Raw genomic sequence first — 24,341 nt, 5'->3', positions numbered from 1 at the left:
TGGATTGGGCGGCGAGGTGGCTCTCTGTAGATTTCCACGAGTGGAATTGTCGGCGGCGCCAGCTCGCACGCGGATATGCAAATGACACCCTCCTCCTTCAGGGGAGAGCTCTGGTTGGTGGAGAGCGGCCGCGACCACACAGCTGGGAGGGGAGGGGGGTGTGGGGGAGCGATCGGGTTAGAGCCGGCGGGTTCGCTCTCCAACTTCCCCCCCCTACACTCCCCCCGCCCCGAAGTGGGGGAGCCCCCGCGTGCGGTGAGAGGGGTCGGGGGTTGGGAGGAGAAGGGGCTTCCCTCAGAGCGCCCCTGACGGCCCCGCTCCCGGGGGCCTTCGTCCCGGGGGCTCCGTGGCTTCGGGACCGCCGCTGGCGGAGGCCGTGGGGGCACTGAGGTGACTCTGGTGGAAGAGGGCACCTGTCCCCCGCCGCCCTGCTGGCGGGCAGCAGCGCTCTTCCGCGGCCCTTTCCCAACCCCCACCCGTGGCGGAGGTGCTGCCGGCGGCCCTCAGGGAGGCCTCTCCCGCTGCCCGCCCCGTGGGGCCTCTCTCGGGCTGCCCTGCTGGAGCCCCGCGCTGCCGGCAGAGCCGGTCCCGTTGCCCGCGGCCTCGAGAGGCGACGTGAGGGAGCGTGGATGAGGCTTCCTCCATGTTTGTTTCCTTCCTCAGGGGGAGACCTGCAGCCTGGGGCGCGGAGCGGAGCGTGAGCTTCCAGCTGATGGTGCAGGAGCTGGAGGTCTGATGCAAGTAGTGGCTGAAGGACCCCACGCCTGCACCGAAACACTTAAAAAGGGAAAAAGGCTCGAATCGATGGTTCTGCGGGCCTCTCTCTGTTTCCTATGGCCAAAGCGCTCAGCGCCAGGCTGGCAGCTGCGGACCCCCGGGTACTGGCCTTAGCTGCTCAGGTCACTGAGAGCAGGGAACAGGACATCCCCCTGCTACTTCTGAAGTTAAAGGGTAATTAATACAATTTCTAAAATAAAAGGATGAGGTAGTGAAGTATGGACAGTCCTTCCTTCTGCCTCCTTAAATACAGAAGTTTTTTTCTGAGTATTTCTGGCAGGGCTGGAAACTCTGTAAAGTTGGTAATGCAGCTTTTCTTGAGAGCAGTATTGAGTGGCGTTTGGCTTCACAAGAATAAGGAGGAGGAGCTGGGGAGCAAATGGAGAGGAAGTCTTTTCTCCCTCTCAGCTGTCACCGTGCTGATGTGGGCAAGGATCTTACATTTGTTCAAATAATTTTTTCCCAGTGCTTTTGGGTAGAGAGCCAGAGTGGTCATCAGTATTCAATTTTTAAGTCTTAACATGGAAACGCAATTGCGAGCTCCTCTGTGACTCCCCCTGTCTTTCCCTTTGCCACAAAGCCACTGCTCATAGAAACAGTAGAAACAAGTTAGGTCCTGTTCTAAATTGGGATGTAATTATAAGGAAGCTATATGTTTCACAGTGTTTGTGGTTTTATCTGGCCTAGGAAATTCATACAAATGGGCTATATCCCAGGTAATGTATGTTTTACTACTAAATGTGTAATGAGAAAGTGGAAACATAAGTTTAGCTATCCTTCCCAATTGTCATAAAATCTAACAAATGGACTGTAGCTGTAGGAATGAAAAATGCTGACAAAATATTTTATGCTGTTGTTAGCACTTTTAGAATTACCTTAATCCTGGCTCCGTGTACGCATATTCCGCTTATGTTTTGGAAGAAGAAAAAACATCTTGCACATGACAATCTTGTGCTCCTCATTGTCTCTCTCCTGCTTTCTTCCCACAGGAATTTTACATAGTGCTTCCTTGGGATATGAAGAATCAAAAAAAATTAAGCAAGATATATATGATTATGATCTTACTCAGTACTGCATGCTGATCCTTAGACAAGACCACTCTCGACTGCGTGGAGGCTGGGCTACTGCTGCCCAGCTAGCAGAGATACTAAGGTAAAAAAAAATTGCTAAGAAGTTTTCTTCTTGTTTTCTTTGTGGCCTTTCATCTTGCTCTTTTTCTTTTCAAGCTGTAATACATTGGCTCCCATCCAGAACAAGGCTTGTTGTTCAGGAAAGGCCAGGGTTAAAGTGCAGGGAGCAGTCAAGAGCAGAGGGGTCAGGCATAGCCTAATTGGTCCTGTTTAATTCATTTGCATTGTGTTTCATTGAACTGGGTAAACTGTTTGGTGGGAACAGTTTTTGTGTTGACTTTACCTTTTTTTGTGAACAGTACTCATCAGTGTCACAGTTCTTACCCAGTAATTGCTAATTTTGAATTGCAGTTATTTTTAAAAGTTTGTTTACTTAGATTTCATCTTGCAAAAATCTTCAGCCTGGCTGACTCACAGCTTGGCTTGACTCTATTTAAATATCTATTTAATATACCTATTTTAAATATCTATTTACATGTTAAACATAATAGAGGACACAGTTTGTACAGACTAGATAGCTTGATGTAGTGATATTGTGAGAATGGCATAATTAAGTTTAATTCATAGCTAGTAAATAAGACAACTTTAAACTCAAATCCCCAGTGATCCAATCTCAATTTTCAGTGTCAGGAAAAATAATAAGTTTTAAATTTTCCCCAAGTTGTACTTGATTTTTGGCTTAACTAGGGAGCAAAATTCTGAGGCATGAAGCAATTAGACAACCATCTCTTATTTATGCCATATCTGCAGTATGAATTTTTAATGCCAGGAATTTCACTAAGAGATGCAAGATTTATCACCAGAGTTGTGTGATACTTAAATCATGCCCTATAAGCTATTTCATTTTGCAGAGAAAACTGAAATTTATTTTAGCTATAAAAGTGTCCTTTTGTAACTAGATGAATCTCAGCTTCATGCGTAGAATTTACTTTCCAAGGCCTTTGGTAAGCAAGGCTTTACATGTGTGCATTAGCAAAAAGCTAACAAAGGCTAGATAAGATGTCAGAAAGCAAAATTCATAAAACGCTAGGAAGGCTCTTTTGTTGCAGTAGTATCAGTGTGGAGTAGAGAATTGAAAAACTTCACAGTTGTAAAATGTGCAGTTTCTTGTAAAAAGTCTTTCAGAAATGATCGACATGTTTGTGATGAGTAAAATAAGAAAACTGAGATCTGAAGAACTGATTTCTAGCCCACATGTATTCCTCAGTTAGAGGAAAGTTGTAGACAGACTTGCTGAAGATATTTTGGTAAGTAATGTTTTTTTGTGTGTGTTTTTGTTGCCTGATCTGCACCCCCCTTCATCAGGTTTCCTTTCTCAGGTTTTTGCCTACCTTTCTATTTTGCCTTTTTTTTTCTTTATGACCATCAGAGCCCTTCCCTAGCACGTGGAACACGCCTGAACAGAAGTGCCACGGATATGTTTTAAACTGAGACATGCTATAATAAGTAGTAATATACTCGCTGTCCCCAGCCTGCCAGTGATTCCTCTTCCTTTTGAGGCAGCTACCCTGGAGCCAGTCACAGCAGTTAACTGTTGTTCGGTGTTGAATTGTCCCATGCCAGTGAAGCATTTCTTCTCTGATGACGTGACATTCATTCAAAGCTGTTCAAACAGGCCCTCGACTATTCAGGTTGTTATTTTTTTTTTTTCCATTTCAGTCATTGTTGTGTAGGACTAGAGGTGAAAGAAGTTCCTGAGGAATTTTACAAGAAATTTCTTCCTTCGGCTATAGACAACCTGCTGGTTTTGGGAAGACGCTTGCAAGCACGGTTTATCAGAGTAATCAAGGTATGTAAATTTCATAGTTAAAAGAGCAGACAACCTCTGTAACCTTTCCAAGCTTATGTATTGTGTAAGTAAGATATTATTCTAGGGACGCTGTGTTATGAAAATCTATTTTTGAGAAATTACAGTGGTTTTTTCTTATGCCTTGGAGCTTTGAAACTGAAATCTGTTACTGGGGAGCACTTGGTCCATTACGCGTGCAAAGCTGGTTTGTTACCATCAGTTTGTTTAGAGAGTTTGGCTGCTACTTTTTTAAAGGCAGTGGGGAGGAACACAAATGTAAGTAGGATAGAAGAATTACGGCAATATGATAGAAAAAAAATGCCTTACAAAAGGCAGCATCCCAGTCACGGTAGTGTCTTTTTAACTTTGCATATAATTAGTTCAGTCTTTGTAACGGCTCTGTTCCCACTGCTTTATTCAGCTTTACAGAGAAGGTTTAGGAAGTCTGAAGACTTTAAATCAGATTTGTTGAAGTTTGTTTTGCCATACAGTTTCTGCTGTGAAATTGGCAAATAATTCCAAAAATGCTCACTGCATCTGAACCTGCACGTTGGGAACCCCAAAGGCAGACTTTGTGAATTTGTAGATTTGAATGCTTTATCTCCCTCTTTGCAGAGAAGAAAGGTTTTGCTCTGCTCGGTTCCTTCATGCTTTTGAAGCATTCTGAGTTCCAGAATCAGAAGAAAAAAAAACCCCAACAAACGAAACCCACGAATAATTTAAATAACCAACTTGATGGATTCTGATAGTTTCTTTTAATAACTGCATTTCCCCATAGTATCTCATTTCTTGGCTCACTGGCTTCTTGCGCTTAGTCAGAGTTTTCCTACGGAGTATTGTGCTGGACGCCATAAACACAATCAATTCTCAGAAAGTATCAGCAGAGTAACGTATTTTCTGTTAGTTCACTACTTCAGAAGTGCATTTAGTGCTTAAGAAGGAAGCTTCCTGAATGACATCCCAGGAGACTCGAGTCTTATCCACAATATGTAATTTCCCCCACACTTTCTTATTATGTCTCAGCCTATGTGCTACTTGAGTCATGCTTGTGGGCAAAGATTTCTTTTGAATGCAAATGCAGTCTACATGGTAATTAGTACTTTGGCTTTTAAACCTTGTGGTCTCAGAGGTGACTGGGCACCCAGACTTGGTGCTTGCTCAGTTGAACTTTGGAAATCCCACTCTACCAGTGGAGATTTGTAGTTTATTCTGCCCTCATTTGCTTTTTGTACAAGTCTTTGAAGTCAAGGGAAGTACTGAAATAGCTTTCAGAAACTGACGTATTGCCAAAACACAGAATAGACAATATTACAGCTTAACTTATTACTCTGATTTTGTATCTCTCATTGTCAGTAAGAATCACATAAAAAGTTAACCCATGACTGATGGCTAGGACTTACAGCACAGATCTAGGAATAGGCTTTTCAGAGTTTGATTTGTGGAGGTGCAATTAATGTAGGAAATATCAGGCCAAGTGCTTTATAACAACATTTGTCACCACTGTAGTACTATCAAAAGACCCTTTGCTGTCCCACACCCCAAGATTTTAGATTTCCAGTGGCCTGTGGCTCGCACCTGGAATACAGACTCTAGACTGTGCATGTCTGTGTGTGTCTACATGTTAAAACCTGGATTCTTCCTCGTCATTTTTTCCAGTTTGGTGTTATCACAGGCAAGCACGTAACATAGTCAGTTTGGCAAGCTGATCAAACTTCTGCTTAATAGTGGTGTTTGATTGCGGATCTCCAACTAGGAGGTGCTTCTGAAGCCTTACTGTGCCAGTTTTTAGGAACGTTTTCTATTTTAACTATGCCCTTGGCCACTTTGTACCCTTTTTTTCCTGTGCTTTAATCTTAAATAATGTATTTCCCACTTTGTGGATTAAATCTATGATGCATTTATTTGTACTGAACTATTATTTGTCTTCTTATCCTTCCTATGCTATCAAATATTTTTTAAGGAATAAACAAGACTTCTCTCTCCTTGTTATGATTTTTTCAGGAATGGATGCTTTTTTTTTTTTTTCAGTATGTTTAAATTTTCTTGATCTCTGGGCTTGAAGGACTTGCAATTGTTTTGTTGGTTTTTTTTTTTTTTGACCAGTTCCTGCAGTTTCACCAACCTCATCTGGGAATTTGATGGAGTTTTGGTCTCCAAATCCCTGAAGCATACAAACCTTCCCACTACATCAAACTGAAGTACTCAGTGAAGATATGTACACATGCTTTTACCTTCTTCTCTTTTTGCTTAGGATGAAGAAAAACAAGATTTTTTGCGCTGGTTCCAAACAGTAACTGATGCCATCTGCTGGCTGTTCGGTGGGCATATTCAACTAGCAGCCTGTGGTAAGGGAAAAGTAAACTCATAACACCTGAAAATTTATTTATGGCAACTACAGGTATCAAGAATCACTCTTAAACTAATCTCCACCTAGTTTTCTAAATTGGAGTAATGTTAAATCAATCTCTTAAAGTAGTAGTCCACTCAACAGAAACAGGAATATCTAAAATGGAAAAGATCCACTAAAGGGAAATACTAAAGAGGTCCCCTTCTAGCCTTTGAGGCAAACACTAAAAGTGTTTTCCTGTAATTTCCCTTTGTAATTCTATACCTTACAAAAAAAAAAATATTTTTTTTCTGGTAAGATACAGTTGTTCTTTTTACCTGTGTGTGATTAATATACGCAGAAATTTGACCAGAGTACATTGCTGGCTCTGAAAACTGGAAAGTCTTAAACACATATTTCTGAAGTTTTTGCCATTGTAGGAAATTTTACAAATATCTAATAAACCTCACTATGCACTTCTGACCAAAATAAGCTTTCAATGAAACCAGTGTTAATCACACTGATTTTAAAAAGTAGAATTTGGTTTTGTTTCTAACATAGAACAAAAACCTAAGGATCATAAGATCTGTAACTAAAAACACAGCCCAACGTAAACAGTGCTACACTGGAACTGGAATAAAAATGATGGTGCTTTAATGACATCAGTGGACTTGCATTAAATAAACCTAGTGTTACAAGCTGTCAAGGTTGAAGTCCTTATCTTTTCCGGATATTGTTGCCCCAGTGACAATTCCACTGTTGTAATAAGAAACTGGTACTAGTGTAACATAAAAGGTTTTAAAGCTTTTATTCCCTTGTAACACCAGTGCCTGAGGGATATCAAAAGGCAGAAAAAAAGAGCTCAACATGTTTTTTGGATGTTGAAGTAGTTTACTTCTTCCAGTAAGTTCGGTGTAAAAATTGTAGAAGAGGGAGTTTGTTCCAGAAACAGTATCTCGTTTTACTTCCTATGGCTTATGTTCCATAATGATATTTATTTGGTTTATAGTATTTTCAAGTCTGGTTCTGATTGTGTGACTTCTTGTTTGCTTGTTTTGTGTTTGGTTTTGGTTTTCTTTTTTTTTTTTTTTTTTTTTTTGCAGTACTGCAAAATGATCACTTCCTGCAGCTGTTAATAACAGATGATGTTGAAACAGCAATTATAATGATGTCTGTTTTACACAATATTTTGAGGGTCAATAGGTTAGTTGTTTTTTATATCGATTTTTCTGAATTTTAAATTTAAAACTCAGTTCATTACTGCTTGGTAAAATAGAACTTTTTAATATACAAGAATTGTTGTGGGTGGGTTTTTTTCTAGTCTTTGTTGTAGAAATAGAAAAATAGCTATTTTCTTTATCTTGTTGTTAAATTGAAGGAATGGGAAGCAGTTGATTGAAACAGTAGTATTGCCTGGATCAGATTGCTGGTCCAGCTAGCTGGGTTTGTTGGCTTGCTGAATGCCTGACATATCTAAAAATAAGTCACTGTTAAAAAGTTCATAGTTTGTAATTAACACTTAATTTTTATTTTTCTTCTTTGTAAAGTTCTGTCTTGCTTCAGGTTGATGAAGAGACCCTTCACTCTGTTTTGGATGAACTTGTTTATAAGCTTTCATCTACCACCAATCCTGTCATAGGAAATGCTGCTACAAAACTGCTATTGTTGGTGGCAAAATTTTGCAAGCAGCTCGTGAAGTTACTCACAGCTCGCTACAAAGGTTTGTAAACATGCGTGGGACCAATTACTGGGCCTCCTCTTATATTCACTGTAAAAATACAAAGATGAAGATTTCCCATTTCCATTCAATAACTGTTCAATACAGATGGAAACCACAGCGCTCTGTTGTTGCCTTTTTCCTTTCTCTTCATTTTCATTAAGGTGCTGTGCCTCTTTCTGCTTCCTAGATTTATTTTCTTCTGTGTATTGAGGACTCTGCATGTGGCAACTTGTCTCTTAAAGCTGTTGTTTGTCACTTCCAGCCTGATGGGCTTTACTTCTTTCTGTATGATGTTCTGCATCTTTTTTTTGCTGTGCAGGTTGGATATTGAGAGATCCTAGTAGCAGGGTGCCTGTGCTGCCACTGTAATAGCCGTGTGTCAGACATCTGCCAGTGTGCTAAGGCTCACTAGTCCAGAAGCGTGAAAGTTTTACTTAAAGCCAACTTCTGACCCTGTCTGTTACAGGTCATCTTCTCTGATAGGTGCTGTTCTGTTACTGAGGAGCTGACTGTTTTTTGATATCCAAGTGATTGGAATGAACTCTTTCCAAAAATTCATTAAATGAGTTTGTCGTTTTGTCTTTGTCCTTTTAGATGAGGTGGCTGAGTATGCATATAATTTGCTCTGTTATTCATTATTTAATGAGGTGTCCATTTAATGTTTCTGTCTCTAACCTAGCAGGGAGCTTCAGGAAACCCCTTTGTCCTCTGTCATGCCCATGGAGACTAGGAAAAAGGCTTTGATGTTTGCCAGGTCTTTTGTATTCTGGATGGTATTGATGGTCAAAACTACTTGTAAGCAGCCTCAGTCCATTGGGGACAAGGGCAGTAAGAAGCGGGTATGATAGACAAAAAGGTCCAATTCCTTTTTTTTTTTTAACACTTGTGATGACTACTTACTAGGCAGTACCAGCCAGATAAATTTCTGGACCAGACGGGCAGCTTTGCCACCCTTTTGCCTACAGAACTGAGAGAGGAGAGCTTCCTTTTGGTATGAAATTAAGTGTAACATGCCTAAGGCTGGTATCACATTGCAGATTCTTGTGAAGTTGCTGTGATGGTCTGATCATCCCAGCTGTAGAATGCTGGCTTGTCTGAAGAGGTGCAAGTCTCCATCAAAGGATTATGCTTTATTTTGCTCTAGAATCACAATATGCCACAGTCATATACTCTTCGTCTCTCTTCTGCACGTTTCCTGTTTCCACTAAGAAAAAAAATATCACTTTTTTCCCCATTTTTTTTTTAAGTTATAGTCCTTATGTTAGTTTTCACTCAGGCTTTGGAATCCTTTAGTTAGTTTGAAGAACAGCAGCAACAAAGAAAGCATTACAGCATTTCTACCATCTGGCCATCTCATTGAAGTGACTTGGCTTCCCAGTGGCTCAGAGCTGTTACCAGTATGAGGTACTTCAGTGTAAGCTTTCTGTCAGTAAAGGCAGCCTGCTGGAGATGAGGACATCACTGGAATCTCACTCACATCTCCAAGACTAGCACAGTCTTTACATCAGGTTTCCAGGAGGGCCTGATCTTTTTGTCCGCATGCGTTGACACATCTGAGGTACTTCCTGCCAGTAACTGAAAGGTGCATACGGCTGTGTAGTCTGTACAGAAACTGGCAAATGGTTGCATCAAGCCCACAGGACTTCTGTGAGGGAACTGCCTTGTGTAGCCAGGCTGTGTGCTTTTGCAGAGTTCAGGCAGCTTTAGGGCACCCACTGACTCCATTTGGAGTCTCACCTGCCTCTCTCCTCAAGTGTTTAACTGTCATCATCTTTCCAGAATGGTGCGTGAGTGATAGAAAGAGGTGCCATTTTCTGTTTGCAATGAAGGACTTTGTGCTCCATATCCAGACCCTCTAATATATGGGTGCTAAAGTTGCCCAGTGTGTGAATATGCTTATGGACGATGATTTGAAGATGGAAAAGTTACTTGAATCTGCAATTCTTGAGGAGGCTATCCAAACACATGTCTGCTTCCTGCCCTCCTTCCTTTTCCCTCCAACTCCCTGCAGAACATTCAAGCTCTGGGATTTGTCTGATACAAAGCTAAAAAGCATGTGTTACTGTCAGCTTGTGTCTTGTGTGTGGCACAGGGAGTGTGTGTGTTGTGGGGGGAGCACAAGTGTGCTTTTTAGCTACTGCGAACCTAAAAAACTATTTTGTTTCAGGGATTGGATGTATGTGTACTCACAGTTAGACTGTGCTATACAAATAAGACATCAAAGAATTAATAAAATTTGTTATTAAAATTATGAAAGCAGTGCTAATAAAACCTTTACATCCTTTTTTTAGTGCTTTACATCCTTATAGTACCTTACAGTGACTTACTGATAAGACACTGAAAGTACATTGATAATTTAACTACCAGTTATGTAGACACAATAGGTAGTGACTTGGACATACAAAATTACAACCACTGTGTAATACTTCTCTGTGATGGTTGGAGCACCAGATATTCATTGATAATATTCTACACTGAAGCTCAAAGATGACTGATGGTGTTCAGCTCCAATCTTGTTCCGTTGCACATAGAATCAGACTTGGCTTTTTTACTTGAAAATTGTTAGTTTTCAAATTGTTAGTTTGAAAAATTCACCTTAGTGGTATCGCATGTTTCTTCTCTCCCTCTTAGGATTAAAGGGGCTTTTAAGTAAACAATGGACTGGCAAAGGATTTGACAGGGATCTCAGTCAACTCTTGGACCTGCTGTACCTGGAACAATCCAATGGAAAAGGAGAAATGCAGGTGCTGAAGTTTAATGAGACTTTTGCATGTGAACACCTAGTTACATGTGATTTACATATGTTTAGAATGGATTTACTTGATCACTTTAGGGATACTTCTCAAAGCCTGTGTTACATTTTCACTGTATTAATGGATTTTTAAATTTCCGATTTATTTTTTCCCCTCCATCATTTTTTAAGTCATCAAGAAATTGTCCAGTGATTAAGGTATGAGACTGACTTGACGGATTGACTTTCTGTTGCAGATTCACCATAGATTTCTATACAACCATAGGGGAAAAAATTAATTTAGTTTTGCTAATTATAAAACAAAAACAGCTACCTGCTTTTCTCACATCAGTGCTACAAATTTAGATCTCTGAATTCTAGGCAGCATTCACATAGAATTAAGTCGTGTAGAGAAAATGTTCAGTAAGAACACCTTCTGGGCTGTGTTCCCAATAAAAGAGACAATGTGTTTTATGAACTTCATACCAAAATTTTACATGCAGGTTTCTTAGAAAGAATACTTTAAAGGAAATCAGTTATGGTTATAGAGTCTTTCTTTCATCTTCAACAGAGCAGGGTGTTTGTGTTGTGGTTGTTTTTTTTTTTTTTTTTAAATCCATTTAAGAATAGAATTGATTTTTTTTTCAGATTTGTTGCATTTCAGTGACTTCAGATCATACTGCAAACGTAACATTTTTCCTGCTGCTAGTTCTCCAAACTTGTATTTCTCTCCTCTCTAGTGTAGGCAGTTTGATTGAATCACCATTTGAAATACCAAGTGCTTCAGGTGTTTTAAATACAAATTTCTAACATTGATTAATGCAGCTAATATATATTTTATATGTGCTGTACCACATTTGTTTACCACAGAGAGCATTGATCCAGATGATCAGATTAGCTGCCTTTGGAGCAAGTACCATGCTAATAACCCTCTTGTAGGACCTTAAATTCCCCAAGCTGTTACAAATACTGAATTTTGATGCATTTGAAAACTGGTGGGTTTTGGCCAAATGTTGAGATTGTTCCAAATATGCAAGCAGTAATAAAGTGGTTTTATATGCAGAGAAAATATACTACCAACTCCTTTATTAATTTCAGAGGCAGCATCAAGCAGCTTGTAAAATCCAGGCTATGTGGAGGGGATTTCAGACAAGGAGAAGGCTGAAAAAACTACCCCAAGCAGTGACCACTTTACAGAGAAGCTTCAGGTAAACAGTATGGCTTTGTAAAAAGCACTAAAGAGAAGAATCTAGAAAGAAGGTTTGGTTTTTCTCGGGTGACAGTGTCACAGGAAAAATTTAGTCATCTAATCCTATCTCCTACTTGAACTAGGGCCAGCCTCAAAATGGGATCTTGCGGCTCCAAGGATGGAGATCTCACCATCTCCCTTGGTCCCTGTCCTGGTGCTGCATAACTCGCCTTGGGAAGAATTTTGCTATTACAGCCAGCAGGAATTTCCTCGTTGCAGCTCTTTACCACTGCCTCTTGTCCTTTCTGCATGCGTCTTTAAGAGTCTGGCTTTGTCTTCCCTTCCTTTAGCTGATGTCCAGGTAGTCAGTGCCCAACCTGTCCTGGTTCATGAGGTTATTTTGTCCCAAGTGCAGAACTTCCTGTTTGAATTTTATGTGGTTTCTGTTGACCTATTTTCTGTGTTTGTGGAGGCTCCTCTGAGTGTCAGCTCTGCCCTGCATGCGAGACTGTTATGGCAGCCTTGATAAAGTCAAGGAAAATGACATCCACCACTCTCTCCTCATCCTCAGAGCCAGCCATCTCATCACAGAAGGCAATCAGGCTTGTCAGATATGATTAGCCTGTGATAAATCTATGCTTGCTATTGCCATTCACTTCCTGTCCTTCCTGGAAATGGCTTCCCTGAGGATTTCCCAGGGCATAAGTTTGGGCTGACCAAGAGTTCCTTCATCTTGAAGATGCCTTTTTCCAGCCAGCTGTTATTTCTGAAACATAAAGGTAATGTAATGCCAATATGAGCTGTTTCACTACAGATTCTTTTAGCAGAAACATCCAAACAATGTGCTTTTCTGGCAGCACCAAACTGCTGCTTCTGGTGCCAAAAGCTCCAACTGTCCCTTTCCCAGCTTCCAAACCTCTCCATGAAAAAACGCCCTTCTATGATGCTTTTATGTATTTTCTGTGTAAAAATCTATGGCATATGGAAAACCAAAAGTGTGGCATGCTGTAGCATGGGATTGCACTAAAAAGCACTAGAAGGTGATGGACTGGTGGTATAACAGTTAACTGGTTCACAGTTAACTTGACATAAAATTCCACTGTAAATTGAACATGGAGCTGTCCTGGAGTTTCCAATCTGCCATGCCAGAGCGCTGCAGAAACCAAGGCCCGTAGTGCTTGCTTAGTATAGTGCTTGCAGGCTCTTGTTCTTCATTAATGTTTGAAACCTTTGACTCTCAGAAGTGGAGTCACTTCAATGACCTAGAAATAGTATCATCTGACTTGGAGCACCACAGAAGAATGAAGCTACATAAATAATGCTTGTCTTAATTGAAGCAGGATTTCAGCAGTAATTTTAGCACGTTAGGCTAACTCTTGAGAAATTTGGTGTGAATTTAACATAGGTTAAGGGATCTATCTCAAGTTCAGAATCCACAACAGGTTTTTTCAACCTTTTTTCGTATATGTTGAGCAGTACTGTGTTAAAACTAGATCTTACAAATCAATTGCATTATGATCAAGGTGTTAGAAAGCAGATAGTTACAATTTGTTGTCTAGACTAGCATTAAGACCGTATTGTACTATCTAGGGTGTAATCTGTAAATTCTGGAAGATTTGCAGGGGGAAGCAGTGTGTCCATGGAGGACCACTAGCCACTCCAGCTTTTGCTGAAGCACCTAGAATGACATCCTTGTCATTTCTTTTGTACTCCACCATACACTTTGAGCCAATATTCCTTCTCTCATCAGGCACCTTGCAAGCCTGAATCACAGCCCAGAAAACTTGGATGATGGGCTAAGCTGTAACATGGTAAAGCAGAAGGGAAAGAGTGACGAGGCTGTTGGCAATCAACAAGCTACTTGACTTTCTTGTATCATATTTTCAGTATTGTGAGTGTTACTGCGTGCCTCTTGGGTAGTTCTTGAGTCATTTAAATGGACTTTTGAATATGTTTGTTTGAGAGGAATGGAAATGTATTAATATTCTTACAGTTGTATGTTTGTGGCTCAGTCCCAATGTACTGAGTACAATATAGTAACTGTACAGCTCCAATGTGTTTTTTTTCCGTGTAGGTCAAAGCAGCAGTTAGTGTTATGCTGAGAAATAGTGTTTGGAATACTGTAAGTGTGACTTTGGAAAAACTTTCAAGAGGACTTTTTTGAATTTTTAACAGTCAGGATTTGGTTATATTCACTGATTTATTTTAGAACAAGTGTGGTTAAATACTGTTGAGGTTGAAACTCCAAACTTGGCTCACCTGCAGCTCCAGCGAAAGATCTTAAACTCTGCAAGTTATAAACTTCTGAAACTCTGTGGTTTCAGAAATGCCTCCTCAGTGAGTGTTAAAGTCATCTCTCCTGGAAGTTAGTTCACCGTTACATAGCTAGTAGTAGAACTGTTAAAATGAAAATATTTTGTATTAATCAAGCATTAAAAATCAAACCATTTTATATATATGTAAAGAGATGATCAGAGGGAGTCTGATCTGTGCCATGAGCTGCTGAAGGAAGTTTGGATCTTATTCTGTGTATGCTTTGCTTCTGTTCAGAGGCGTTTCCCTGTCACAGTGTGGTCTTGTGCAAACAAATGTGTCTTATCATTAGGAGGAACAGAAAATTAAGAGCATGTGTTTTGCAGACTACACGGGAAAGAATCAGTATCAAAGAAACATTTAAATACCTGATGGACACTATTGGTAGTTTCACAAATGCACATCTGAGAAGTCCATGAAACATTCCTGTAGTTTTCCACCTAGAGGAGCTGATAAAAAAATTCTAGGGGAAATTACTAATAGTTTTATCAAGAAAATGTCATCAAAAGTGCTGTTTGATCCTGTGTCATCATTCCGCTTAGACGTATAATGTGTGCCTGCCTGGATTAAAAATACAAAGATTTACAGCTCTAATTTGCAGATATGTGTGGGCTGCAAACCTCTAGTATGCTTGAGGCCATTCTGATGTAATCACATATATCATGATCTGTCTCTGTAGGTAGATGTGTGGGCATGCTTCAGGTCTGGATTACTGTTATAAAAGGATTATGGTCTCTCAGATCGTGGTGGAGGCTGTTTTATCAGTTAGGGCCAGATTTTTAAATCAGGAGCATCTCTTTTACAAAATACCTTCCATCCCATCTTTCCCCACCCAGTTATGGGGACTGAGGAGAAAGTATGGTTGGTAGAAAAATTACAACTCAATTTATACTAGCGATGGGAAACACACCAATAAGTCAGTAGTACTGTGAGTCTAAAAGTATGTGACATGCAGCAATACCAAAATTGCTGGATGTTAGTTCTAGTCTATGGTCTTTTTTTTTTTTCCCATTCTGGCACCCCTTATGTCTCTGCTCTGTCCATTTGTTCTCTTTCCTAGCACTTAAGGTGCTCCTTTCATTGTCCCTGGAAAAATGCTAGAGGAGGGCAGAACTCGCAGCTGGGGGCCCAGTGAGGTACTTGGGTCCTGAGCAGGCAAGTGATTTTGCTGCAATAAGGGTAGAGAAGGAGTCACATCATTACCTCATTGTGGGGTGAACTCATAAAGTCTCAAGCGTTAAGCTGCTAATGAGGTCAAGTCCACTGGGACGAGAAGGAGTAGTGAAAGAATGGTGAGCCCTAGCTCACAGCTCCTCATGCTTCACTGAGACCATGGCCAAGTGGTCTCAGTAATTATAAGTGTTGATATATCAGTATATTTAGTATCAATATATTAGTCTCTATGTTAATATGTTAGTGTATATATAATTGATACACAGGCTGTTATTAGCTTAAACGCTCCAGGGCCAGTTACAGAGTTTTCATTTGTCTCATCTGTGAAACATCTGCTGGGGCTTTTCCAATGCCAAGCACAGCGGGCAACATCCTAACATCAAATTACAACAATTAGTATGGATCAGGAAGAAATTGCAAGAAAATTCTTTCCTAGTGTTCTGTTAACAAAGTTGATGGAGAAAATGTGTCAGTCTGTACTTCCTGGAGAAAAACAATCCCTCCATATTAAGAAGTGAGCCTTAAGAGCCAACATTCTGATCTACTCTTGCAGTCAGTACAAAAATGATAGTATGTATTATGGAAAGCAGGTGCCTGGCATGCTGATGGATGCACTGGAAAAGGTGCATACAAAGGTGTTACAAAGGTGCAGATGGCTAATGTTGCTTTACCTTTTCTCTAGATGATGGAATCAAAATTGTTGTTCTAGTTCCTGCTAGCTGTCAATGTCCCACATGGAGTATTGTTCCCTTCAAGGTCCTTAGAACTTTATCCTAAATAAAAATATATCCTTTGAATTGATACCAGATAGAGTGACAGGCTCAGTATTTTTTGTGGGTATACATAGTATTGCAATTTGTTAGCTTGCGGGTGATTTCTCGTTCTTTGGTGTGGTCATGCAGCCAACAGCTGGGATGGCAGATTATTTTGTGGATTTCCTCCCTCGATGCTGGACAATTTAACACACAAAGAAAGAGATGCTTTTAAGAAATGTACAGCTTAGGCTAATTGTTAATGTATTTGTGTATTGCAGAGCGAAACGGGAACAGGAGCTGCAGCATTTAAAAAAACAGAAGGAAGATGAGGCTCTCAAACTGCAAATGCGACTTCAGAGGCAGAAGGCCATGAGAGTCTTCCATGAACGACAGCTGGCCTCGCTGGAAATAATCCATGCCAGTATGATTTATATTAAACTATATCAGAAGATTAAACTGTCTGGGTGTCCTTAAGAACAGTTTCTCCAAATATATTTCCTAATCTTGCCTGTTTGCCCTGTAGTCTTACTGTCTCTTCTCCCGACCCAATTATCTGACAGAGAGCATGCTAATTCTGCAAGGGCTCAGTAACTACTGATCAAGATCTGCTGCTGCCTTCAAAATGGTGCAGGAGGAAGGGAGACTTAGTTTTCTTGTGTTACAAAGCTCCACTGCAGCTACAAGTCTCTGAGACGTGGCCTGCAGCTACTGGGCCTTGGATGGAGAGAGGTTTTTAACTGACAGCACACAAAACTTTTTTGGTACTCTCTAGTTTGAGGATTAAAAATGTAAATTGTTAAGAGATCCCAACCCACCATCTTATAACTGGATTTTTGTTACATTTGTAGGTCAGGTAAACAAGTACATGGAGGAAATGGAGGGGAAATCAGCATTAACTATCCAGAGATTCTGGCGAGGGTATAGAGCAAGAAGAAATTTTCATCAACAAAGACAGTCTCTGAAGGAGTATAAAGCAGCTGTCATCATCCAGAGAGCAGTAAGTATATATACTTTGTTCTAACATTGGATAGGACTGAGTGGATTATTGCAATGCCTTAAAAAGCTCTGTTTATTCTCTTACTGTCGCTGTAGCCATAACTTGTTAAAAAATATTCAGAGGATGATAGTCTAGAGCCACAAGTTGCTTAGGTTAAACCTTGCATAGGTTACAAAGTCTGATAGAGTCTTGTAACTAAAATATAAGAGCCGCCACTTGGGGGAAGCTGGCTGGGGACTTAGATTGCGGCTTGGGAACTAGCTGGGCATCGGTGGTCTGCGGGTGGTCTGCGCTGTGCATCGCTTGTTTCGTATATTCTATTATTATCATCATCATCTTTCTTTTTTGTCATATTAAACTGTCTTTATCTCAGCCCAAGAGTTTTACTTTTTTTTCCCAATTCTCTCCCCTATCCCACTGCGGGGGGGTGAGTGAGCGAAGGGCTGTGTGGTTGTTTTAGCTGCCTGATGGGTTAAACCACGACAAAACCTAAGGTTGGCATTTCACCACACTGCAGATGAGTTGATAATTTATTATGAGTGTCCTTACTTACTATTTAGCTTTCATGCTGACTGTTGTATGTTGTCTTTTCAGCATCATAGCTGAAGGTATGCTTTAACATATGCACTACTGAAATATTTTTCTTTCACTGATTGATTACAAACAAAATGAGAAGACAAAACTTCCTGACTGTGATTGTCCTATTCTCATATGTTCTTTACAAAGGCTTGTAAATTCTTGGAAAAACGAAGAAGGAGGAGAGCCCTCTCTCCTTGGAAAGGTCCCAAGGGACTGACTGATGAGCAGAGACTAGCTTTGCAGCAGAAGGTGGATGAATACATCAAATTGCATCCGGTCTGTTTCTTAGTCATTTCATAATTCGCATTAATGATGCAACATAAAATACTGTAGGGATGTAATATATTCAGCTTCATAAATTCTGATAAAGATAATCCATGTGAGGTATGCATATATTAACCCTGCTTATTTGAGAGCAGGGTACTAGGATATTTGGGATTTTAACCGTTAATCTAATAAAAAGGGTCAAAGCAAACTGTAATTGGAAAATTTATATACTTGATGATGGATAGCTTTGGAGATAACTGAAGAGGAAGCAAAATTATTAAGTTAACAATTAAGAACAGCATTTGCATTCCTTCCCCCAAAAGATTTAAACCAGCCAGCTCCTCACGGTAACAAACTGTTACTTTCCTCCAGGCTTCCCAAATGTCAGAAGAAATGAGTAAAGAATTACATATGCAGGCCCAGGAAAAGCTGGCACAGTTCCTGTTGAGGAGCAGACTGGATCAGAGAGCAGCACAGCGAAGAGAGACATTACTGGCTCAGGTCAACACCGATGTGGAGCTGCTAATGAGTATGTGACTGCTGTGGTCATAGTTTTGATTGCAGTTTGGATTAAACTAATATAGAGAGAAAATTAGAGGGAACAGTGGTAAAGCCTCATTTCAAAACTGAAATATCTTTCTTCCTTTGCCATATGCCTTTATCTTGAGATTCAGGCTCTGTTAGTCATTAACCAGGTGTTGCTATAGGTTAGGTTTATATGCCTGCTTTTCAAAGAGCAGCTTATTCTTCTGCTAGAAGTCTCTCTCTGATACATTCACAGTGTATGAAAGCAGTGGCCCTGCAAAAGGCATTAAAATTTCTAAGGGGATCTCACACAAACTCTTCCTCTACATTTGTTTTGCTTTGTTCTGTTTTCTTGTATTGTAAGCAAGCTGCTGGTTAAAGTGCTCTCACTTCTTCCAGATAAAGAAGAGCTCTTTCAGCTATGAATTCTGAGTCATGTTTTCATTTTCTCTGGCCTGGCTTTATTTGAAATGGAATTCACTATTGTATTATCCTAATTCCAGACAAGTAGCTGGAGTGTAAAAGAGTGAGAATAGCAAACTGCAGCCACCAGAGAGCACCCAAGCAGGACAAAATTCAGCAAGTTACTGAATCCTATTACTTAGTCTGTCACGTGCTGTGTCACTGCAGCTCATCGCTCCCTGACCAGGCAAATCAGCAACACCCTCTTACACTGTGCTGGGTCCCCCAGGCAGGGAATACGCAGCGCTGCTGCGCCAGAGCGGTGGAAACACCTCACTGATGTCACCCTGCACCTGGAGCACGGATCTAGCAGTAACGACTGGGAGATCCTCTTTCTCTTGGGCCATAGTTTCACAAGCAGTCATTTTGGTGGATGCCACTGCTGCACCTGAATGTAGTAGTCCTGCTTTCCCTCCTCTGTCTCCCTTACCCCATTATGTATTTATTTTTTCAGATTAGCCTTAATTTGGATTGCTTCTCCAAACAGGTTTATCACGCAGCCATAAAATTGTAATGCCAGCATGGGGAAAGGAGTGACCTAGGACAGTGGAAAGTGGGAGGGTAGTGCTCCTTCTTTTTTTGTCTGAAATGCTCATAAAACTGTGGCATAAAAACCAAAATACAGAAAAGTGTTCTTGTTGTTACAGATGCCCCAGGGTTGGCAGAGACCACAGAAAAAGATCTTGATGTGTTTATGAGCCGATCAATCCCTGTAGCTGCCAAGGCAAGACAATCCCACAACACTATGCTGAAATACACTCGCTGGCCGTGGTGGAAGAAGCTTGGAGATGAATTTGTGGAGGATGATGTCATTCCTGATGATGCCCTAAATGCAGAAGCAGAACTGGAAACTCTATTTATTGGTGGAAGGAAATCCCTTTAGGTAACAGGCAGAAGAATTTCTTACTCAACCAGACTCATACCTTGCACTATGCATTCACGTACGTGTGTTTTTAAGGAAGGAAAACACTGAAAAAGACCAATGCCTTTAGTGCGTTTTACTTAGCTTATTAAGAATATCCTCCTGTACCTTAACAGTTAGAATTCTATTGTTTGTGCTGTTGCAAATAGGATTTAAATACTGTAGTTGTAAATGAGGATATTTTGTAATTTGTATCACTTTAAAAGTCAGTTCATAACCTTTGGCTTTTCAGTTCTTATTCACACTTGTATGCGTAAAGAATCAAGCCATTGTAAAAGCCTGGGCTTTTATAGCAAAACATTTTATCAGGTGGTGTGCTTTGAGATAAAGATGCATTCAGAACAATCCAAGACACCAATAAGAAGTCAAGCAAGCACTAGGCAGGCTGGGTAGAACAGCCAACCCCAGTCAGCACAAGCAAGCTTGGCCTGAGGAACTTCCACCAGCCTCTTGATAGCAACAAGGGAAAAAAACCACCAGCATCCTTGGATTATATGTATTTTCCTTTACAAGTATGCAGTTCTTTCCACAGCCAATGCAGTGCAAACATGGGTGCAGTCCAAACTGTTCTATGGGATTGTAGCCTCAGTGTGACCATCTGGACCATGAGTTCCATCTTCTTAAACTATGCAGATGTTGTTTAATCCTGAAAGCTCTCCAGCACAGGGCCTCTGCAGTCACTGTGACCTGGTACACAGTAAAAAACCTACAGTCAAGGGCTGAAGGATGCTGCTTTCTGACGTGCCTGGAAAGCAAGAACTCAAGGCTGCAGCTAGTGCTGTAGGTGCCTGCGCTATATTTTTTTTTTAGGTGAGAGGCCCAGAGAGTCTAAGAATTGGATCTTACCTCACTGCAGAGGAAGAAAAAGCGCAGTGATTTCTGCCAGTTGTATGTGGGCAGCAATACTGGTTCAGTGTGTTTGTTTTCTGTTCTCTCTAGAAGGTTTTGAGTTTTAATTTTAGTGGAGATGAATGAAAAACAAATAAATAGAAATAGTGGGCAGAAGCCCAAGCCCATTCAGATGCAGCTGATACATTGAAATTAATAATTGGACAGCTGCCGAGAGGAAGAGCTGTGCTCTGGGTTAATTTTTTTAACAGAGCTGTGATTTGGAAGGCACTGAGTTGGCTCTCAGCTCCTTTCTTGGAGAGTTAACTGGTGAAACAAGCCATTAACTATTTGTCAGGGCACTTGCATGTGTCTGTTGAGTTATTTAGTAGTTCTGCACAGCCCTGCTATTAGTTTTAGACCACGCCCATAACAAGACAGGTGCCCTACAACCACTGGAGTGGAGGGGCTGGGGGGCAGTCACCAAGCGCTCCAGGGGATGGAAGAGACCCCCCCAGCAGCTGCCAAGCTCTGGCGCTGGAAAAGGCCCAGCGTCTGGATGAACTGCAGCAAGCCAGCTGTTCTCTTGCAAACACACGAGTCCTCTGTGTGCATCAGACTCCCCTCTGCCATGCAGCCGCTGACCCAAACTATTTTGAGACAGCAGCCTCTGCTGTTATGTTTATTCCTAATCACCCTTATTATAACAGCTCTTTAGCACAGGGGGATGTTCACAAAGGTGCTTTGCTTAATGTACTTTGTGTAAAGAGATGAGCCCCCCGGCCAGTGTTAAATACCAAGTGAATTACAGAGCCATCTTACCAAAAGCTATGTGTTGTAATGGTGATGGTCTCTGCCACTCGCTACCATTGGAGTGGATGATGAACTCCCCCTTTGGAATATGCAACTTTCTGGATAATGGGGTTTTTGAAGGGAACCAAGAGAGCTTGGTGGAAGGTGCAGTCTTGCTGGAGGAATTCATGTTGCTGGGTCATTTATTCCCAGCCCAGGAGTGCAAATTTCCCTGCCCCGTCACTGGCCTGATAAATAAAAATGCCTCTTCTTTGTGCTTGTCACCAGATCTCAGTCATCTCCATTTTACAGGGAAGCTGAGCCAAGAGCCGTGTAACCTCTCACTTGTTCCTGTTGCTGTTCCAGGCAGAGCAAGCCAGAAAGGAGCCCCTGCGGCATGCTGGGCTGGAGCTGGGAGGTGGTCTCCCATGCCAGTCTCTGTGGCCAGTGTGGAGCCTGCGCCCGGCAAAAGAGATCACCCACTTTGCTCACTGGTGGGATTTGCATGGCTTGGCTCATCCTCTTTTCAGGTCCTCCTGCACCACGTGTGGGATGTGTTGCCAGCAATTTATTTCACTGCAGCTCCTTCTGGGATAATATACTCCTGCCTGAGTAATGGGAACAGATGTAGACAGCTGAACAGAAGCCACCTCCAGCCTGCTGCCAGGTGAACAGTCCTGAGTTATACAATCACTCGAAAAAAAGACTGTAGGAGAGGCCATGAGCCGAGATGGGTCCAGTCCTGCTTCCACTTGTCTCCTTGCCACGTATCACAGGCATGCCCAGAAAGCTGGGAGCTGTTCCTCCAGCATAAATGTGCTGCACAGGTGGTCCAGCCAGGTAGGAAAAGGGGCAGAATTGGGTCATGCCCTGCAGGTCTGGGCTGTGCCACTCTGGATACGAAGCAGGCCAGCCTGGCAGCATGAAGACAGGCCCTGCTTGCAGTAGAGGAAGGGCGGAGGTGTCCTTCCCCACTGGTGGAGTGACAAACTGGAGAGGGGCATGCTGTGATGTGGGGAGGGGTAGAGGGGAAGCCGGAGCTGCGAAGGCAGCAGCACTTGGGTCATTAAATATTGACGCCGTCTAAGCTGGCCTGTGGGGGCGATTTAGCTGAATTGCAGGTTTCTGTTGCCGTGATAAATTGGACCAATTTGTCATGTGGTTTTGTTTCTTTCCTCCCTTAAGTAAAGCTATACAGGAGCGTTATTGTCAGCAGCAGCAGAAAATTTGGAAAACAAAATCCTCTGATGGATATGGGTAAAAAAGAAGGGACAGCAACTGTTCTTCTACTGAAGGTGCCACCAGAGTCATGGAGCAGGAAGAAGGCAGCAAAAGGAACCAAAAATAAAATCACCCAGCCCTTTCAGAGCCAGAGACAAAGCAGTGTCCTCTGCTGGCTCCTGCAATTGAGGAAAATTCCTGTTTATGCAGACAGACACTTTTTTTCTTTTCAGCTTTAGCTCTAACTGGACTTTGCAAACAACAGGATGCTCATCTCCAGCAGAGACCCAGGCATGCACTTGAGACGCCCTGGCCTTTCAGACTGGCTGCAACAGGAGCTCTGAACCGAAGACAGGAGATAATCCCGATGCTATTTCACCCCTCGCCTCTGAGTCTTCTACTGCTGATTTCATGGGAGCAGAATCTGGTACAAACATCTGTTCTCCACTGCAGAGTATCACATAGATCCAGTACAAGGAGAAACGAAAGCTTTCTCCAAGTAGCAGAATCAGGGCTATTTATAAATTAGCATGCAACAGAAAAGGAGGCAGCTCTTTGCAGGGGGAGCTGTAAAGATCATCGCAGTTGGTCTCCCAAGTTCTTATCAACTGTCTTTATAGCACAGTAACACTGGGTCATCCTCCAGGCATCCTTGTGAATACAGTGTAAACCTCTTTATTACAGAGATTGTTTACTAAACAAGCAATATATGGGCCCAGATTTACTAAAGGGAACTAAAGGACGGGTGCCTCCTGTCCCCTCTCCCCTGCCCTTCCTGAAGGCAGGGCTGGGTTTGCCCTGGCTGCCATCTTAGGACAGAAGAGCAAAGTCTGGCAGATGAGGACCAAGGTCAGGACACTGCGGCTCTGGTAATTTTTCCCAGCTCTGCTGGAAAACTCCTCTGTGACATTGAGCGCATTCTGCCTCTGCCTTTGTCTTTTCCTCTCTCAGATGAGGCTCACCAAGGAGGTTTCATATGTTGCATTTGTGATTTGTTCTAAGAGCCTTCAGTGAAGGATGCTGTGTGAGCCCAGTGCCACTGAAATCCCTTTCTACTAAGGTGAAATGGGAGTTTGACAGGCCCCAGAAAGAAAAATCATTTGTATAATCAGATGTTGAACACACAGAAAGAGCTCAGGGTTGCCCTGCTACTTCTTTCTCTCCAAATTCAGCTTTTCTCTGCAGAATTTAGTTCTTCTCTATTTAATTATGTCCTTGAACAGAAACAATATCTTTACCTATGCTTGGTCACTTAATAAAACCCGTGAAATCAAGCAGTCCTGATCAGGGAAACTTCATTTAACACATCTCACCAATCCAGAACCTGCCTGTTTGGAACAAGATGAACATACACACGTACAAGATGGATAATAAGACCCAGCTCAATCTAGCATTGCATGATAAAGCCAGTGAACTGTGACACTTAATCCCAGAAACAATCAAAGCAGCCATTAAGTTTGGCAAATCCTTACTGTCTGAAAGGGAAGGGGCATTCAAGCTGGCACTGCTATCCCTAAAATGGCAAATTAAAATAGTTACAAATGCAGGATACAACTCATTTCTATGTTCAGGAACAGGGCAAAACAGAGGCATTACCATCACCTTGGCTTTATTCTCTGAGCAGCTCCGCTGGTTTGAGCGAGACTGTCAGCCTAGAAGCCTGGAGGAAATAGTCACGAAAGTCACCAGAGCCATGCTTGCATCAGGACAAAAGAATGTGCAAGCCGGGACCAGGTATTAGGGACTTCCGAGGTGGTCAATCTAAAGAAAAGCTGCTCGATATGGAAAATGAGGGATCCCAAGCACCGTAAGAGGAAGCCGAGAGCTAACCCAAGCCCAGCTCGG

The 24,341-nt window shown here is 41.8% G+C and overlaps 1 protein-coding gene across 6 annotated transcripts; it reads left to right on the top strand.

Annotated features, from left to right (window-relative positions):
- Positions 1-109: 109 nt before the first annotated feature.
- Positions 110-23,770, top strand: IQCB1 (IQ motif containing B1). 6 transcript variants are annotated; one of them, XM_075757050.1, is made up of 15 exons: positions 112-264; positions 678-951; positions 1,767-1,929; positions 3,567-3,696; positions 5,948-6,041; positions 7,126-7,225; positions 7,570-7,742; positions 10,374-10,486; positions 11,572-11,681; positions 16,182-16,324; positions 16,752-16,900; positions 17,627-17,755; positions 18,119-18,275; positions 19,381-19,616; positions 21,806-23,770. In XM_075757050.1, the coding sequence occupies exons 2-14, from the start codon at positions 834-836 to the stop codon at positions 19,614-19,616; spliced, it is 1,815 nt and encodes a 604-aa protein (XP_075613165.1). In that variant the 5' UTR covers positions 112-264; positions 678-833; the 3' UTR covers positions 21,806-23,770. The 6 variants fall into 6 exon arrangements, with proteins under 6 accessions (XP_075613167.1, XP_075613165.1, XP_075613166.1 ...); XM_075757051.1 differs by lacking the exon at positions 21,806-23,770 and adding an exon at positions 21,642-21,795; XM_075757052.1 differs by lacking the exon at positions 21,806-23,770 and having other exon boundaries at positions 110-264; positions 17,627-17,728; positions 19,381-19,705.
- Positions 23,771-24,341: the final 571 nt, after the last annotated feature.

The sequence above is a fragment of the Balearica regulorum genome, chromosome 6 (assembly GCF_011004875.1).
Source record: "Balearica regulorum gibbericeps isolate bBalReg1 chromosome 6, bBalReg1.pri, whole genome shotgun sequence".
In the NCBI taxonomy this organism is placed as follows: Eukaryota; Metazoa; Chordata; class Aves; order Gruiformes; family Gruidae; genus Balearica; species Balearica regulorum.
The sequence above is the reverse complement of the archived record's forward strand: the minus strand, read 5'-3'. Positions and strand labels throughout refer to the sequence as shown.

Coding starts and splice junctions, on each gene's coding strand:
- IQCB1 (XM_075757050.1), top strand. CDS start 834: ATGGCCAAAGCGCTCAGCGCCAGGCTGGCAGCTGCGGACCCCCGGGTA. Junction 16,325..16,751: donor GCTGGAAATAATCCATGCCA/GTATGATTTATA, acceptor TTACATTTGTAG/GTCAGGTAAACAAGTACATG. Junction 16,901..17,626: donor CTGTCATCATCCAGAGAGCA/GTAAGTATATAT, acceptor TTCTTTACAAAG/GCTTGTAAATTCTTGGAAAA.